The 19,022-nt window shown below is 50.7% G+C and overlaps 1 protein-coding gene across 4 annotated transcripts in view; it reads left to right on the plus strand.

Annotated features, from left to right (window-relative positions):
- Positions 1-19,022, plus strand: part of GSG1L (GSG1 like) — a 193,081-nt gene that overhangs the window by 45,432 nt on the left and 128,627 nt on the right. For all 4 annotated transcript variants that reach the window (XM_059154916.1, XM_059154914.1, XM_059154917.1 and 1 more), the window contains exon 2: positions 18,599-18,646. In XM_059154916.1, coding sequence (XP_059010899.1) covers positions 18,599-18,646 — 48 coding nt within the window. The remainder of the gene's footprint in view (positions 1-18,598; positions 18,647-19,022) is intronic.

Genomic DNA, 19,022 nt, shown 5'->3' on the forward strand with positions numbered 1-19,022 from the left:
CGGCCACTGTGTCTCCTGAACGCTCCTCTGTAATCGTAGCACTGTCAGATCAAGGCGCAGGTGTGCCCGAGTCCCAGGATGCCAGCTCTGGCTCTGCCACGGGCCTTGGTGGCGGTGGCTCTGGGTTGGCTGTCAGCGGGCTGGTGCAGAGGCCCATGAGCCGCAAGAGGAGGGCGGCCTCCCCTCCCCTCCCCCTCTCCTCCTGTGGCCTCTCTTCCTTCCTCTGGATCCTGCAGGGCACACAGAAGGTTCCAACTGAATGGCTGTCAGCCCAGCCGCCCCACCAGGCCTGGCTGGCACGGGACACCGGCCATGGGCATGTTCCGGCCATCACCGCGACCTTGACGCAGTGACTCTTGTTTGTTATCGGCTCCTTGCTCCTATTTTCGGGATCTGCAGGGCAGTCCCCTGCCCGCCACACCCCAGCCTCAACTTCGAGGGTCTGCGTCTGGGTCCCCTGTTGCTCTGTGTGGGAAGCTTCTCGCATCCATAGGGCCACTTGCCAGGCTGGGGCTGAAGCGACTGCCTGTGTTCAGAGGAGCAGAGAAGGGCCCGGAAGAAAGATGCTGGAGCTGAGGGAACGAGAGAGAGAATGAAAGAGAGAGAGAGAGAGAGAAGCTGCTCTGGCTGCAGACAGCTCCCCTCTCCCAGCAGCGCCTGCATCGGGGCTCAGGGAGACCGCCTCGCAACCCTCCGTGTTAACACGCTTCCATGCCTTGCCTTGTGAGTGGGTTCTGTCTTTTGCAACCACACAGCCTTCAGACAGAACCTTTAAAAATGCAAATCAGACCATAGCGCTCTGTGCTTGGCTCCCTCCAGTGACTTCCCAGAGCCCCAGCACAGCTCCCCACGTGTGCCCCAGCCCAAGGCCTGCGTGATCCAGCCTTGCTCGCTCCTTCCGTGTCCCCTCCTTCTGTTCGCCCGGCACCCCCTTCCCCCTCGGTCCTCCAGCCTCTTTGCTGCTCCTCCCTGCTGTGCTCCGCAGTGTCCCTGCCCCAGGGCCTTTGCACTTGATATGCTCCTCCCTGGGATGCTCTCCCCACCGGATCCTTACATGGCTGGCTTGTCTTCATCAGGTTAAAGCTAGAACGTGCTCTCCCAGGAGAGAAGGCCCTGGTCACCTCGTCCAAGGTGCCTCGCCCACGCCCCTCACTCCATCCTAGCTCAGCTCCCTGTTCTGCTTCACTCAGAGTGCACGGTGCTGTTGTCATCTGTTGACTTCTTTGTTTACCTGTTTACAGTCTGTCTCCTCTGCTGGAACTTCCTATCTTGTTCACGCCTGCATTTTCAGTGCCTCGAACAGCGCCTGACCCATAGTAGGTGCTCAATGAAGATTTGCCAATCGAATGCGAAAGAAATGGTAAAGGGGCTGAGAGGTGCCCTGGAGCTTGGCTGGGTCTGCTGGGAGAGAGTTAAGGACGCGTCTCACTCTCAGGCACAGGCAGGGACTCCTCTTACCCATCCGCTGCTAGGAGGTGGCGAGCGCAGTGGAGTGGGGGATCCTCCGGGGCCCCTCCGGTCCCCTTCTGGGCTGACATGCGCTCTGCTCACCGGGCCAGCGTCTGCTCTTTCTCTTGTGGACTCTGGGTAGGATTTCCCAGGAGAGTCCCCTGTCTTTACCAGAGTCCTTAAGTAAGTGACAACAGTTCAGATTTCCTAAGAAGGGGGGCTTTGGCCCGGGGAAGGGTCTTGTGTGTGACAGCGAGCCCCTGCTTGGATAAACTGGTGAGAGAGGCCATTTCATGCGAGGGTGAGTCACCTTCTGCCCGTCTCTCTCTGCTTTGTTTAAAAAGAGAAAAAATTCATTGTATTGGGCACCTGGGTGGCTCACTCGATTAAGCGTCTGCCTTTGGCTCCTGGGATTGGGTCCCGCCTCCAGCTTCCTATTCAGTGGGGAGCCTGCTTCTCCCTCTCCCTCTGCCCTCTGCTTGTGTTTCCTCTCTCTCGTGTACAGGCACCTGCTCCCTCCCTCTCAAATAAATAAATACAACGTAATTGTATTTATTAGATATGCCATCACACCACGATCCTGTGACATATTCCGCGTTGTAAAGAGACCGCCCTGCCCGCAGGCTGCACCGACATCACAGGCTGGTGGGAGGGCCCCCGGGGGAGAAAACCTGGGCTCGTGTTGGCCGCAGCTCGTGTTCTCTCTGGACGCAGGATGGCAAACTCTGGATCACCCACGTGAATGGGGAAGAGGCAGGATGAGCGGACTTGGGGCAGAGTTCCCCTCCCCCTCCCTGCCAGATGGAAACGGCTGGTCATCAGCCCGTCTTTGTGGGTTGGGGTCCCACAAACTCTGCTTTCCTTCCTTGCCTGCGGATGGACGTGCCGATGATTAGTGCCGGGGTGGGGGGTGGTGAGGGGCAAGCTAGGAGCCCCAAAGTCCGAATAATCCGCTCCTTGAATAATCAGCCCCGAATAATGCAGAGTTGATGGGGCATTGTAGTTGTCTCGCTCTAGAGATGCTGAGTCTGGGAGACAAGGAACCGGCGGGGACGAGAATGAGAGGGTCTGTCTGGAGAGAGGGTGCAGCAGCCCCGGGTCAAGGCAAAGCCACTTGGAGATGAGGGGACATTTTTTTTTTATTACTGTTTTAAGCTCCAAGTGCAAAGGGCTAACATCGCTGGGGAAGGTTTCAGGGAGGAGGAGAGGAGAAACACACAGAGGGAGGAGCAGTATTTCTTCCTAGACGTAGACAACTGCCAAATGACCCCCAGAAACCACGCTCCAAGAGCATCTGTGGGAAGCTCAGAGAGTGGCTCGTCCTCAAAGAGTTATTGGTTTTGTTCAAGCTTCATCTGACGCGCGCTTAAAAAAACAAAAAATAGATTTTGTTTCCCGTCTTGCAGCAGTCTGGAGGGGAGAATCCAGCACAGAACAGCTGCCTTGTGTCATCCTTTAGAGGCTGATGAATAAACGGATACCGGCGGGGGTAAGCACACAGACGGGGGAACGCGACCCCGCCGCTTCCCCGTGATCGCGGTGTGGGTCTTCGAGCGGGGCTTGTCCAGAGAGGTCCCAACCCCCGGGGCCTTCCTTCCTGCCGCTCAGCAGCATCGGAGGCCTCGCCCTCCGTGGCGGCCTGAGTTGTGAGCACATGGGTTGTGCACCTGTGAGCAAGCAATGATTCGGGGCGTGGTCCGTGGAGACGGGCTTGAACTTGCGGCTGACGCACATTAGTTGCAAACCCTGGGCAGCGACTCCATTTTTCTGAACCTCTGTTGCTTCAGCAGCAGAATGAGGAAGGTCATAGACGTGGCAGCGATCGCTATGCTTGTCGATATCCAAGAGCTTCCTGCATTTCCCTCAGCTTCCTCTGCCGTTGGATTGGCCGTGTGACCGGCGTGGCCAGTGTGGTATGAGCGGAAGTGACACGTGTCCTTTCCAGGCTGAGGTGGGGAGGCACGCAGTGTGCCCTCCCCACACTTCCTCTCCCCTGACTGTGGTGCAGCTACGCCACGGAAGGAGCCTGGGTCCCTGAGTCACTGCGTGGATGGAAGTCATGCAGGAGAGGGGGCTGAAAGATAAGCCTTTGGGATTTTGGGGGGGTTTGTGACAGCAACTAGTGTTAACTGCCCAAAGGAATACAGTGGGGCTCCTTTGAGAGTTATTATGAAAAGTTTAATAGGCAGGCAGAACTCATAAGTAGCTTAGCAAAGTGCTTCACATGTAGAAAATGTTCAATAAATACTAAGCGTGCATATTAATTTATTTACAAAGCAAATATTTACCGAACTTCTGTCATACGTCAGGCCTATGGAATCATCGTAACAACCACAGGCACGTAAAATTGTGTTCTGGATTGGCACGGTATTGTAGGAAGGACTTGGTCACCTGTTCCTTCAGTGTCTGTGAACCCACCGCTGCCCCACACCCCATGTGCCAGGCATCGTGCTGAATGGTGGGACACGTGGATGAATAAGTCAGTTTCACTATTAAGTTGCTTGCAGACTGCGGAGATGCCCAGGTAGGCAAATGGTTCACAGGCCAAGTGACACGTGTCATGTAGAAGGGTCTTTTCAAAGTGCTGGTGGTGTCCCTCATTCTGCTTGGGGAAGCCAGGAAGGGCTTCACAGAGGAGAGGACATCAGCATTCTGTCTTGAAGGTCTGCATAGGAATCGGACAGCTGAGAAAGAGCATTTCAGGTAGAGGCACGGGCACATCATCACGAGGTCTTGTGTCTGTTTGAGAGTGACGAATGTTCTGGGGGCTGGAATCCAGGCTATCCACAGCAGTCCGAACATTGTCGCCTCTCCCCGAAACGTCCACAGTAATCCCTGTGACTGTGCCACCTTAAGTGGTGAACAGGACTTTTTCAGATGTGATTCAATTAAGGATTTTTGAGTTGGGGAGATGATCCTGGATTTTCCAGATGAGCTCAAGCTGATCGCACGAATCCTTAAAAGTGGAGAATCTTAGCCACAGTGGAAGAAGGGGGCGTTTGTATCAGAGCGGAGAGAATCAACAGGGCTGAGGTTGTAGATGGTGGAAGGGAAGGTGGGAGACGAGTGTGCGGAGCCGAGAAGCTTAGAAGGAGAGGGAAGAGATTCCTCCCTAGAGCCACTCCCAAGGAACACAGAGCTGCCAACCCCTTGACTATCGCCCAGTGGGACCCACACTGGGATTCTGACATACAGAATTGTAAGAAAGGTTTTTGTATCATTCAAGCCATTAAGGCTGTGGTAATTTGTGACAGCAGCAATGGGCAAGGAATACGGCATCTGATGGGGAAGGTCAAACTGACCATACTGGACATCAGGAAGAGTGAGGGGGAGCTGATCCGATCTGTTCTATATGCGCACTGGGTCTCACACTTCTGCGAGCTCCCCACTCTTTCACGTAATACTGATACTCTGTATTCTGTAGTATTAATATTAATAGTCCATGTTAATATTCTGAGAAAGAGAGAGCTACCTCGTTTGTTTTAATGAGTGTGAATTTTCCATAAATTGAATGTATATTTCTTGTTTAATTAACAGACATTTAGGCTATTTGCAGCCCTTTGTTCCTAAAATAATGCTGCCATTAGCTTGACCTTGTGTGATTTTGCGCACGTGTGAGTATGTCCGTAAGATGAGTTCTAAGAAGTGAAATTGTTGGGTCACGGAGAATATGCATCTTGGGGAGTCTGCAATTTTAATGAATGTCCGAGGGCATGATGCTTCTGGTGAGAACTGAAATTAACATGGAGGTTGCTGAACAGAATTCAGATCTGGGTTCTGTAAACATCCCCATGGCTGATGGGGCAGACACAGGGAGGCTAGGGGAGAGACTGAGGCAGGAGGGCTCAAGAGAGATGTGTGTGTGTGTGTGTGTGTATGTGTGTGTGTGAGAGAGAGAGAGAGAGAGAGAGAGAGAGAATATGTTTTGGACTGACCTGACCTAGTGTAAGTTGATTTTCTTTTTATTTTTTTTAATCAGTGTAAGAAATCTCTAGGACATGAGAGGCTTGTTCTCGGTGGCCCTGGTTCAGAGAGCCCTGTGGGGTGTGGGACCAGGATCCCAGCGGGCCAGTGAGCCCGGATTCTAGTCTCTCTTCTACCTGCCCGCTTGGACCCTGCGCGGGTCATTACCTTTGTGATGTGGGGGCAGGGGCCCGGGAGGAATAGAGAAATGTGTCATTGTAGCCTTTAAACAAGGTGTTTCCAGGTGAGACCCCTTCTGAGGAAGAGGAGAGAGATCAGTAGGGTTCATACTGCCTCTGACTTGCAGATTTCCTGTGCTCCTATGACTTTTACCGTTATGTCTGGGGTGTTGGAACACATTATCTCCAGATGTTTTATTCTGGTTCTGTGTTTACCTAGGTCTCTCTCTCTCTCTCTCTCTCTTTTTTTTTTTTACTTTGATGTTTTTACTATGAATTCTTCATTCTTGAGCTAATTTTGACTCTTCCCTAGGTGAGCTGGGTTTCAGTGTCATCTAGCTTTTTTGAGATCAGCTCGGGGATCCTCTGCTCTTCAAACACTTTCATGGCTGAGGATGTCAGCTCGTTGGATGTCCTGCTCCCTTGCTATTTATCTTCCTGAAGCTTCCCCCAACAAGAATGCTGTCCCTGTGTTTCTTCCATTTCTCCTGAGGATGGGTTGAGTGCCAGCTCTTCTTGGGTGGTCTGGTGGCTCCCTGAGCATGGGGACACTGTTGGTGGGTCAGAGAGTGCCATCTTTTGCAAGGGGGAACTTTTGGCTGCCAGTTTCAGGGCAGCCGAGCAGAAGATTATCCCACTTCCTTCCTCTGTTTGGGATATTTGTTACTCTAAAAATATTCATGGCCACTCTGTACAGTCATGCACAGCTCCAGAGACTTTCATTCGTATAAACCAAGGCTTGGATGGTGCTCTCAGGGTTGTTCCTTTATTCTCCAGGAAGCTCTTGGCCTGGACTCGGCCTGGAAGTGCAGAAATCTTTTATCCCAGTGTTTCCCACATTTTACTTTTTCTCATCTCACTTTTGTGGATTTGTTCTTAGCCATATACCTCTGATCGTCCTATTTTTTTTTTTCTCTATATTGGCTCACGTTTTCTTTACCTAAATGAATTTAAAAGGGAAACTTTATATTACAATTGGAAATAGAAAACCAGCACAACTTGCTAAAAATAGAAGAAATATGTGTACACGTGTGTGTGTGCGTGCACGTGCGTGCGTGCATGCATAAAACAAAGCAATGTTATCAAATTCTTGCTGGGTACTTCTGCCTTTTTTCTTTGTTTGAAATGGAAGATTAGCAAGTATTAGAATGATGTTAAGGACAAGCTAGCACAAAACGGAAATTTTCTCCTAGAAGCAATCCAGGGTTGGATTGGAAGGGTTGGAAGGGAAATCATGCTCCATGATGTGATTCAGGGTAGTTTAGCACCATATCCCCCCGTCATGAGCCACTCACGGGACGTGTGAGGAAACACTGGCCCAGGCTGATATGCCGCCCACTCCAGGCAGCTTGAAGCACTTGGCAATACCTCCACTAAGGCTTGCTTATGTTCGTTCACCACTGGGAAGTTTAATGTTACCTTGGAGGGGTCTTTTCGATGGCTGGGCTCTTCTTGAGTTGATCAGATGGACACCTGCTCCTTGGGCCCAAGTTGGTTTAGTTCTGCTCCTTGGAATCAAGCAGAAAAGTCAGATCTTTCTTTAAGTTATCTCTCTCCAAAATGCGATTAAAGGTAGGGCCTCTCTCTGAGTTACAGCACCCTGGGTGGACCCCTGGATCCACCGCGTGCTATCTCTGTCTTTGGGTAAGGTACTCAACTTCACCAGGCCTCAGTTTCTTCATCTGATAAACGGGAGCAATAACCGTACCTCCTTTATGTGGTTGAGAACCAGACCAGTGAGTACCTGTGGAGACTTAGAACAGCACCTGGCATATAGTGAGTGCTCAGAAGTGTCTGCTTTTGTTTTCTGTAGCAAGGGACTGCGGGCTTCTCCTCCTCCCCTACCTTCTCCTGGATCAGAAAGCAGAGGATTCGGGTTCCAGCTTCAGCTCAGTATCTGACCAATGACGAGAACTCAGGCAAGCCGTGGGCGCTCCCTGGGTCTTTGTTTCTACATCCAGACACTGGGGGCTCCATCTGTAACTGATTTGGATAATTCTGTGCCCAGGGCAGAGAGGAAATACCAGGACGAGAGAAAGGAGGACCGTAGTCACCATAGTCACACCATAGTGTCACCATAGTCACACACGTTAGCCGCCATGTGTCACAAGAAAATGATCTATGCTCCCTTTCTCCTTCTAAATTTCTTTTTTTAAAGATTTTTTTAAAAAAAGACTTTATTTATTTATTTATCAGAGCGAGAGAGAAAGAGAGAGAACACGGGCACAAGCAGGGAGCCCCATATGGGACTCAATCCCATGACCCTGGGATCATGGCCTGAGCCAAAGGCAGATGCTTAACCAACTGAGCCACTCAGGCATCACTCCTCAAACTTTTTTTTTTTTTTTTTTTTTTTTTTAAGATTTATTTACTTACTTGAGAGCGAGAGTGAATGAACCGGGGGTGGGGGTGGGGCGCAGTTAGGAACAGAGAGAGAAAGAGGGAGGAGAGAATCCTTGAGCAGCTTCCCTACTGAGGACAGGACTCAATCCCAGGACCCTGAGATCATGACCTGAGCTGAAATCAACAGTTGGACGCTCAACTGACTGAGCCACTCAGACGCCTCTTAAATTTGTCTTTCGAAAAATGATTTTGGGGAGTGAGACAGGACAGCTCATGGATTCCTGATGGTATTTAAAAAAAGGGTGGAAATAAGACCGAGGTATTAGAAAAAGCAGATTTGTGTAGCTTTAACCAAATCCAACAGATGGGATGGCATAAAAAAGTCACGATCTCCTTAATTTATCAAGCTCCCATGAAAGATGATGATACTAATAACTGTGAACACTTACTGAGTCCTTGTCAGGCACCAGCTGTCTCATGTGTGTGGTCCTATTTGATCCCTGACTACATACAAGCCAATAGTAGCTGCTGTAACAAAGAAATCTGTGGACATCTGTGGGTTAACATAGTAGCAACTCATTGTTTGCTCACATAACGTTTCAGTGTGGGTGATTCGCATGGCACTCTCCTCCACACAGTGATTCGGAGACCAGGCAATTTCCATATTGTGGCTTCACTACTACCCGGGGGTCCCGGAGCCCTCTGTATCTCGATGGCAGAGGAAAGCGAAGACATGCCCCCTTCCTAAAAGGCATCTCCAGGATGGGCCAGGCACCATTCGCCCATTCATGATAGAACGAGTCACATGACCTCACAAGGATGTAAGGCTGCTGGTAAATATCATACCTGGCTGGGTGGCCACTTCCTAGCAATGACCTCCCACTACAGAAGGAGTGGCACAATATTTGACGGACCACCAGCTGCTTCTATCACAGCTTATGTGGTAGAGAGGACAATTACACCCATTTTACAGATGAGGAAACTGAGATCCAGAGTGTCTGGGCGGGGTCGTGGAGCTTGTAAGGCACAGAGCTGGGACTTCAACTCAAGACTCTGTTGAACTCAGAGCTCTTACATTCCACTACTACTGTATCAATTTAAGATAAGCATTTAGCTTCTTTCAGCTAGAAAGTTCTTTAGAACATTTTTTCCCCCTATGGTTTTCCCACCGTGCCTGAAATGCCTGAGTAGGTTACGTCTGGAGACCGTGGTGATGAGGTCATGATGTCAGGCAGGATTTCAGTCTCCAGGATTTTATCCACTTGGAGAAATGATTATCCCCAAAAAGTTGACCCACATTTTGGACTCCTGCCAGAAATCAAGGCATGGTACCATCTGTAAGAGATAAATAAATCAAAATATCATCAGCAGATAACTGTGTACCATCTGCTGCCCTGTCAGTTGAACTGGCAGAGGCCTCTGGAGAATTCCAAGGGAGGGCTTGCCAACACTCCGCTGCCAGCCTGGATCGCGAGAGGAGAAGCTTCGCACAAGATCTGCTGGCATTTTCCTTTATTCTCTGATCTTGGAGCTGAATTCCTTGAATTCAGCCAGCGAAGGTGTGTGAACTCTTGCCCTTGCCAAACAGTTAAAATTATTTCACATTGGCCAAGGCTGTTGGGGCCAGGACCAGCTCTTCTCTGCTCTCCTAGCAGGTCGAGAGCACCTGCTACAGGGAAAGACGAACCATGCGTCTGCCAGGAGGGTCAGGTTCCTTGGAATCTGCATCTCAGACCCAAACTCAGAATCAGCCACATTTGGGTCCTGTTGGCTGGGCACCTGTAGATGTGGTCGATCTAGTGGCCGATGATTTCTCCTGTCCTCTGTGGAATCCTCTTTGGAGGGCATCCGGGACTTTCCTGGGGGAGAATGGAGTTCTCTGGAACCTGCTTATTCTTCGAGGAGGCCGTCGTGGCCAAATGCAGAGGCTTTGCTGAGCCGGCTCAGTTTGAACCCTGGCTCCCACCGTGGACTGAGTGAGTGTAGACAAGTTCCTTGGTCTTCCTGTGCCTCGGTTTCTTCACCAGTAAAGGTGGGCATGCTGGCCTGTAAAATGCGCTGGACCTGGCATGAAGTCCGTGCGCCATATATGTTCGCAAACATTTGATGGCTGGCTTTGTGAGACGGGTGTGACTGCCTCTTTCCCACCAGTCCCCTCCCCAAAAGTCCCCGACGCCGTTCCCCACACTGCCCTCCCCAGAAACCTCAACTACACCATCTGGTGGGATATGGAATTAAGTCACAATCCTCAGACCCGGGGATCTGGGGACCCAGCCAAGGACTCTGGTCTCCCCAGCGCCCCTCCCACTTGCTGCCCATCTTCCCACTGCCAGCCAGACCCCGGCTTCTGCGTGTTCATGCCAAGGGCAACTTGGCCGACCCTCAGCGCTCCCCAGACCTTCTGCTAGCTTTGGGCATCTGCTTCTGGCCACCCCCCTGCCTTCTGCCTGCACCCCTGCCAGGTTTCCTCCACCTGCTCAGGGTGAGGTCGCACCGTTACGGCCTCCTGCTTCTGGCTTGGAAGGACTTCCCGGTTCTCCTTGGGAAGAGTGCAGTGTGTCTGTAACCTAGGATCCAGAGAGGGAATCCAAAACCAAAAATGGCTCCTGTTTACAGAGCCAAGCACACGGCAGGCGTTTGCGTGCCCTCTCCTGTTTTCATCCCTTTTGCAAGCATCCGCTTTTCAAGCCAGGTGTCCGATGACTGCCATTCCGCGGGTGAGGAAGAGGGTCCGAGAGACAAAGTCGCTCTCTGAGGTCACATGGCTAAGAAGAGGCGGAGGAGGGATTTGAACTCGCATCTTCTGGCCTCTGAGCCCAGACACCTTCATTTGCCTGTGAAGAGCACCCTTTTTAAAGACAGAGCCTTGAGAACTCAGATGAGTGAGGTCAGATGGTGGGGTCAGCAGCCCATCAAGCTGGTTCTTCTGCAGATGTCATCTGGTGGTTTAAATCCCAAGTGGAGATGTCTTGTTTTGCCTCGTTTGGCCTTGGAAATGAACCGCCCAACCAAATAAATAAAAAACACTGTTGCCCCACAGTCCCACAGCTAGCAGGTGGCAGAGCTGGGATTTGAACTCCGGTCCCTTTGCAGTCAGAGCCTGGGCTTTTCACCAAGGAGCACACACTGCTGGCCTCGGCGTGCCCCAGTGCATGGGGCGCCACGTGCCACGGCCACACCCCTGCCTTTTCCTCAAGTAGACTGGACCCAGAGTAGGGACTGTGGGGCAGGCTTCCTGGCATCAGGCAGGAGTGGTGAGCCAGAGCGGGGGCAGCTGTGACCTGGCCGGTTGTGTCCACGGTGGATTCCTGGAAGCTTCGTTTCTGCTGGGGACGCATGCCAGGTGCTCCCATTGGGGCCAGATCGATGCGTCCTCTGGCAAGCTCCAGCCGCTATGCTGAGGGCAATTTCTGAGGCTCCCCTTCCCCGCCCTCAGCTCAGCTGCATCCCTGCAGACAGTGGGTCAGAAGCTGTTGGCAGGGAGGGCGGGTCGGGGCCTCTGAGGTCAGATGTTTTCTTCCCACACTGCCAAAAGCCACTGGCCCCATGCGGTGATGTCACAGAGTATAGGGAGAAATGACCTTCCATTTGTCTTTTCTGAGCGAGGGAGCAAACCCTTAGAAAACGACATTTAGACACAACTTCTGGGATTTGTTTCAAGATAACCCCATGGGATGGGGGCTATGGGCATAAAGAGACAGGACTGGCTGCAGAGTGGCACTTTCCAGCTGGGGGTGGGGACATGGGTCTCACTGCACTCGTCTCTCTGCTTTTGTACAAGATGGGAATTTCCCATAATAAAATGCTTAAGAAGGACATTTCAGAGACACTTGTTGATTTGCCCGAGGCCAGGAGTCTTGTGTGGCCGTGGAATGTCCTGGGTCTCTGTCCTGCTTCTGGACAGTTAGTCCCTTGCATGATGGAAAGAGCTTTGGAAAGACAGGGAGCTGAGCCCACACCTTGATTCTGCCGCCTCCTGGCTGTTTAACCTTGGGTAGGTCACCTTGCCTGTGTGAGCCTCACTTCCTCATCTGTAAAATGGGGCTAGATACTGATCATAATCAGTTGTGATGCATGCCAGGTTTGTTGCTTGTGATGCTTGTCCTGGGCTCTCCTAGGGTCACTGGATCCTGGATCTTGGACCACATAACGCATGATAGCTTCCACCAGCTGGTGGGGGAGATCTGCCCTTTACAGCCGCAAAAGGGGCCAAGCCAGAGGGGCCAAGCTCTGCCTGAGATAGAGTGAGACAGTATAATGAGAGATACTGTGATAAAATACCAGAAATTCAGAGCAGGGAGACATCTCTTTTGCAGGGAGGGTAGGTGCTTGGTGAACAAGGCAGTCTTCTTGGTGGGAGTGTGGTGTGGGCATTGAGTTGGATCCTGAAGGTGAGGGACGGCTCAGATACCGAGAAGTGGAAGGAGAAATGTTGAGGTGGAGAGGTGGGAAAATGTAAGGCTATAGAGTGGAAGCCCTCAGGCATGAAGCAGCAGGAAAGGAGGGGTGTGTGACGTTCAAAGAGTCGTGTCCAGGCGATATTCAGACGTCCGTGCATTGTGGCGGGTGTGAGACTGGGTATGGCTGTCCCGTGGGGCTCTTCCTCATCACTCAATAGGGAAGACACCCCCTTTCTGTTTGGCCCCAAGACCCTCCAGGTCAGCTCAGCTTCCTGTCTCACCTTTGCCTCTACACCTGTGGGATCCTACAGACTAGAATCCCCCATTTGGTGTAATCCTTTATGAAATGCTCTTCATTTATCCATTAACCTACGATCGTGCCTGGAGCCTCTGTTACTGTCCCAGGCATTGAAGATGCAGCAGTGACTGGGACCTGTGGTCCCAGAGCTTCGAGTTGTTGCGGAGACTCTAGGCAGTTATTCTGAAGAGCTGGGGAATGCCCTTCTGTAGAGCAAGGATTTTGAGTGGCTGATTAACATATTCTTTAATATAAGAACGGAAGAGCGGCAAGGGCAGGGACTTACCTTTTGGTTCGCTGTTCTGTGCCCCCAGCACCTAGAACAGCGCCGGGCACACGGGAGGCGCCCAGTAAATGTTGGTTGAATACCATTGTATGAATACAAAGCAGTGGCAGTGGGTATCTAAGAGAAGAATGTTTGTCGGGATCGGAATTCATTCAAACATTTCCCCACATCACCGCTTGATGTGCTTCGGGGAGAGAGAGAGAGAGAGAGAGAGAGAGGGTGGGTAAGGAGGAGCGGGGAGTCGGGGAGAGTTCTGCACGACCGCATCCTTCCCTGGCGCGCAGCCTCCAACCTGCGACAGAATATGGTCGGGACCACGGTCAGCACCTATGTGCGCGGGAACAAGGGCCACAGCCCACAAGTCCCTCATACATCCCGTGGAGGACACAGACAATAAGCAAATAATCAAATACATATACAAGATCGTTCCAGATAGTGGTGGTGGAAGCCTGTCCTCCAAGCTCTCTCTGCCGGGGAGGTGGGGGGCGGCGGTGGCGGCGGTGGCGGGGTGGGAGGAAGGGGGAGTTGGTGGGGAGGGGGAGACTGCCCTCCGCAGACGGAATGGCCCCTGTGCCCTCTGGTTCCTCGTTGGTTCTGGCCAGTGGGAGGAGATAGTAGGAAATCAGAAGGTTGGGGTATTTCCCCCCCTCTCCTGCCTCACTTTCTCCCTGTTGAGGTTGGGGCAGTAATGCGTTCCTCTAAGGAGTGGTTCTCAAAACAGGTTCCCAGACCAGCAGCATCAGCAGCACCTGGGAACTTGTTACAAATGCAGATTCGTGAGTCCCACCCCAGAGTCTCCTGTTCTGATGCTTGTTTCAGTGTGGCTGAGCTCCCAGGGCCAGCCCCTCCCCTGTGGCTTCACCTCTCGAAGCCTCCTTTCTCTTGCCCGACCCCCTGGGCTGGGAGAGGTAAGCCGCGTCTGCTATTGCTAGGCCCTCACGCCTGTCCACCCTTCCGGGAAGACTCCCTTCACTCAGTTGTCTTCAGTGAGCTCTTTCTGGGGTGCCCGACTGGTCCAGATGGCCAGGACGTCACTTCATATTCCTTTAGTCAGGGCACACCCTCGCTAGGGTACCCACTCCCCTCTGGTTTGCCTCGGTCACTGCCAGCCATTGAAATCTCATGAATGGGCCAGCCACCCTTGCATTGGGGCTAGGTACCAAGCCCCCCCATCGGTCACCTGCCTTGGGGCAAGGTGCAGAGATGAGGACCCCTTACAGGAGGTGGTGGGGGGTATGAATACGTACTCTCACTTCTTACAGGAAAGGAATCTCCCATTACTTTATTTCTCGAATCTCGTTGGAGTGAGCTTCCCCTCTCCAAGGTAGGGAGAAATTCAGACCCCACATAATTGTGGCTCCTCGTCAGTCCCTGGGGCACAGGAAGTCTTCAGAACTTTGGGGGCAAGACTTCTAGTTTTTCCCTGCCCTTCATCCTCGCTGCACTGATGGTTTTCTGGTTCCAGAGGGGTGCAGGAGTTCTGCCAAGCCCCTGAGCCCAGAACCCGGTGTCCAGCTTTCTCAGGTTGGTTTCCTGGAGGTTTCTGACATCTCCTTAGGGGTCTGGGGAGGTTCTGCAGCTCGTGGATCCCCAACACATTTTCCCTGCTGGCCCCACCCCTTCCTGCACAAATTCCCGCTTTCTGCGTCCTCTCTGAAGTGGGACAACATTACCCTCCAGTGGGCCTCTGGGAACAAACACAGTGGGTCTTTAGGAAACTTTCCTTCCAGGGGATGAGATGCTCTCCTTTGTCTTCTCAATTCTTAGTCGTTTCTTAGTAGCTCACTGTGAGCCAGAGGGAATCAGAGTGAGAGGTAGCATTGGGAGAGGGCAACTTCAAGGGGCAAAAATAAGGGAATTACCGGACAGTGTCCATAGGTTTGGGGAAGACATGGGACAGTGCAGGGCCACATCCAGGCACCGGCTCGTGGGGAAACCGTACGTCCCGTCCCTGCCGCTGCCACTTGGCAGTGCGGATTCCTCCCCACCGAGCTGCCCTAGCTGTGCCACCTGGTGGTGGCCACCAGGCCTACTGGTCCACTCTGTTACAGGTACTACAGAAACACTAGCATTGGTGTTTCTCCTTTTACAGATAGGGAACTGAGGCACAGAAGGTTAATATATTGAGTCATACATCTAGTAAGTGATGGAGCCACGCTGAACACAGGCAGGTCTGGCGATGGGGGCCCTGCTCTCAGCCCTACTCCCCACCTCCACCCACCACGATGGTGGTCTGTTCATCAGTCTGATCTCTCAGTAGCCCGCAGAGGCCAGGCCCCTTGTTTCCTCTGAGTCCTGTTTGTTGACGACAAGGATGACAATGGCCACCCCTTCCTAAGCACCTGCTCTGGTCTGGGCATCCTATCTAAGCTCTGTGCCCCTGTCAGGTCTTTACAATGCCCCTATAGGTTCTATACCCGTTAAAAATTCAAGAAAATCAAGGCACAGAAAGACTGGGAACTCACATGGCAGGAAAAGACAGGGCCTGGATTTGAACCCAGCTCTGCTGATCCCAGAACTTAGGCTCTTGTTCCCTCTGCTGTTCTGACCCACAGACACGGTTGTTTGGAGGAGCGTCCATTGCGATACTACGATCCATCGCGAAGATGACTTACTCTTGTTTTTTTAATGTTGCAAATAGATTTTTTTTACAAGTCAGATTGGAGTACGGATCTCAGCCTAGCTGCATGCTGGAATTACTTGGGGAGTTTTTAAAACCCCACGGAAGTTTAGGCCCCACAGCGATCAATTAAAGCATGGTCTCTCTGGGTGAGGCTTGGGCTTCCGAGGGCTGAGAACCACTTAAGTTGGATGAGCTCTAGGATCCTTCCCAGCTTCATGTTCTAGGGTTCACAGAAGGTACGCTGCCATCAGGTGGCAGTAACAAGCCACAGCTCCGCGATCTAATTGACAAGCCTCCGTCTGAAGAGATAAAGTGTTCTTGTCTTTAGTTTTATTCCCCAATTAAATCTTTTAGTTAAACATATCAACTTAATGATAATTGACGAAGATGTTTTAAAGGCTACTTCTAAAAGCAGTAAGACAATATGGTACAGTTTGATATCTTTCACACAAAGGGTTAGCCAATTTTTACCATGAGGAGCAGGGTTTGGAGAAAAAACTCCCTTCTGTGTTTGGATTTCAGTGATTAGACCATTGAAATATCTGTTCTTCCTTATGTCATTACTATGATTTTTTCTTAAACTTCAGCATTGACCATGTCTGCTCAAACATCTTCTATTCAATCTTGTCCCTGTAGCAGAAATAGAAGTGTGAGAGCCATTTCATTTGGCCCTTGGTGGATTTTCCCTGTCTACACTGGTGTGTGTGTGGGTAAATGTTCTCAGGGGATTCCTTTCAGGATCTGGCAGCTCTACTCAGTGGAAATGGCCAGCTTCAGTAGGAAGTTCTGACATAGCAAATTGGAATAGATAGCTGGAAAAATTTTAGGGCCTGGAGTTTGGAGTCTACAGATTTGAACTGAGTACTGCTCCATCATTACTGGCTGTGTGGTCTTGGGCAAGTCACTAAAAGCTCAGAGCCTCAGTTTGCTTGTCTCTAAATAGGGATTCTCAGAGCTGCATCATTGCAGGTTGTTATGGGATCAAAGAGAAGGCAAACACAATTTTACAATAAAACCACTCAACAAATTAGGAATAGGAGGAATGTCCTCAACCTGGTAAAGATTATTTATGAAAAACCTATAGTAAACACCATACTTCATAGTATAAGAATGATTTCTCCCTAAGATCAGGAACAAGACAAAGACATTTGCTCCTGCCACTTCTATTCAATATTATGCTGGAGATTTTAGCCAGAGGAAATAGGCAATAAAAGGAAATAGAAGATGTCAAGATTAGAAAGGGAGAAGTAAAACTATCTCTATTTGTGGGTAACATGATCTTGTATATAGTAGATCATAAGACTCCACTGAAAACTATTAGAACTCATAAGCAAATTCAGCAAGATTTCAGGGTACCACACCAATATACATCAATTTATCATATTTTTATACTGTAGCAATGAATACTCTGAAAATGGAATTAAGAAAACAATCCCTTGTATAATAGCATTGGAAAGAATAAAATTCTTAGGAATAAATCTAACAATAGAAGTGCAAAACTTATACTCCATAAATTGTAGAACATTACAGAAGAAACTAAAGAAGATCTAAATAAATGGAAAGACATCCCATGTTCATGGATTGGAAAACTTAATATTATTAAAATGGCAATATTCCCCAAATTGATCTACAGACTCAGTGCAATTCCTATTAAAATTCTAACTGGCATGGTTCCTGGCTGTCTTAGTCAGTAGAGAATGCAATTCGTGATCTTTGGGTTGTAAGTTCAAACCCCATCCTGGGTAGAGATTACTTAAAAATAAAAATCTTAAAAGAAAAATCCAGCTGTCTTTTTTCCCCCCAGAAAATGACAAGTTGATTTTAAAATCCATATAGAGTGGTGTTGGAGGGCTCTGTTGGTTAAGTGTCTGAATCTTGATTTGGCTCAAGTCACGATCTCAGGGTTGTGGGATCGAAGCCCACGTCAAGCTCTGTGCTCAGTGGGAAGTCCGCTGGAAATTCTCTCTCTTTCCCCCTCTGTCCCTCCCCACCCCTAAAAAATATAAGTAAATCTTAAAAAAACACAAAATTCATATATGGAAATGCAAGAGACCCAGACTAGCCAAAATCAGAAAAACAGTATTAAAAAAAAAAAACAAAAAACAGTGTGGTACCAGTATGAGGATAGATATATAGATCAATGGAATAGAATTGAGAGAGCAAAATAAAGTCTCCCATTTATAGTCAACTAATTTTTGACATCTAGATGGAGGATGGTGGGGGGAGACTTGGAAGGGGTGAGAAGTGGTCGGAGTCTAGATATACGGCCAAACCGGAGCCACAGATCAGATGTGGAGGTATGAGACAAGGAGACAAGGTTGACGCCAGGGTTTGGGCTTGAGCATGCGGGAAGACAGAGTTGTCTTTTCCCGAGCTGGGAACACACTGAGGATACGAGGTGCGCCCTCATGGTGCTTACAACTTGTGGGCCGCCCACCCAAGGATAATATGCAAAAAGTGGAATCCTAAGGCGACTGGTGTTGAAGAGGGCCAGGGCGTCGTGAGACCTCATGATAGGGGAAGCGTGACCCCCGCAGGGGGAACAGCACATGTGAGGGTTCGTGGTGGAGTGTCGGGGTTGAGTATAGGGGTCCCCATGAAGGAACTTGAGCTTCATTCTTTGGGAAGTCATCAGAGGGTTTGAGCAAGAGTGTATATACCTGCGTACATGTGTGACGTGATCAGAGCCATGTGTCCTGAGACCATCCGTCTGGTGACAACAGTGTGGAGCCCTGGGGAGCCCAGTGAGGGGTTGCCTTCCTCCTGCTGGGTCTGCATGGGGTGAGGGTTGTGGAAGGGGCCCGAGAGCGTGGAGCAGGTGCAAGCCACCTGGCTGGATGGGTTGGATCGGGGGTGAGCCCGGAGACCATATCCCCGATGCTGGTTAGCTGAGTTTGCAGGTTCGCTGTCCATAATTCCCTCAGGGAGACTGAGTTTCTGAGAATAAGGGTTAGAGAGACTTGGTGCTCAGTGACTAGGCTCGGGGAAGGGGAGAGGCAAATGCCTGAAGCTCTCACTTCCACTCACATTCTGAAAACCCTTCTTTTGTTTTTGTAGGTGAAAAATGTCGCAGCTTCATTGACCTGGCCCCAGCATCGGAGAAGGGTAAGTGTGGCCCCCGCTCAGGTATGCAAGCCCAGAGCCCTTCAGAGATGCTCCCTGCCCAGGTGACTTCCCACAGCCCAGTGAGGGTTTCTCCAGCAGCGTTTCCGAGTGTTGGCTCCCCAAAGAGCCATAATCTTGAGTAGTCGGGAAGGGGATAGAGGAGGGGGAAGATCACCTGTCCTTCCCCCGAGTGGGGTGGTCCTGAGAGTTATGCTTTCATACTTCCAGTGCACACCGGGATATGGGGGGAGAGGTAGGGCGGGTGTGCGGAAGCTGGGGTCAGGCTACACCAGTGTTGGGGTTACTGCATCCCAGATGCAGGATTTGACCCGGTGGGGGAGCCCACCCACCCAGGTCCACCCAAACCTGGACAAAC

The sequence above is a fragment of the Mustela lutreola genome, chromosome 17, assembly GCF_030435805.1.
Source record: "Mustela lutreola isolate mMusLut2 chromosome 17, mMusLut2.pri, whole genome shotgun sequence".
In the NCBI taxonomy this organism is placed as follows: domain Eukaryota; kingdom Metazoa; phylum Chordata; class Mammalia; order Carnivora; family Mustelidae; genus Mustela; species Mustela lutreola.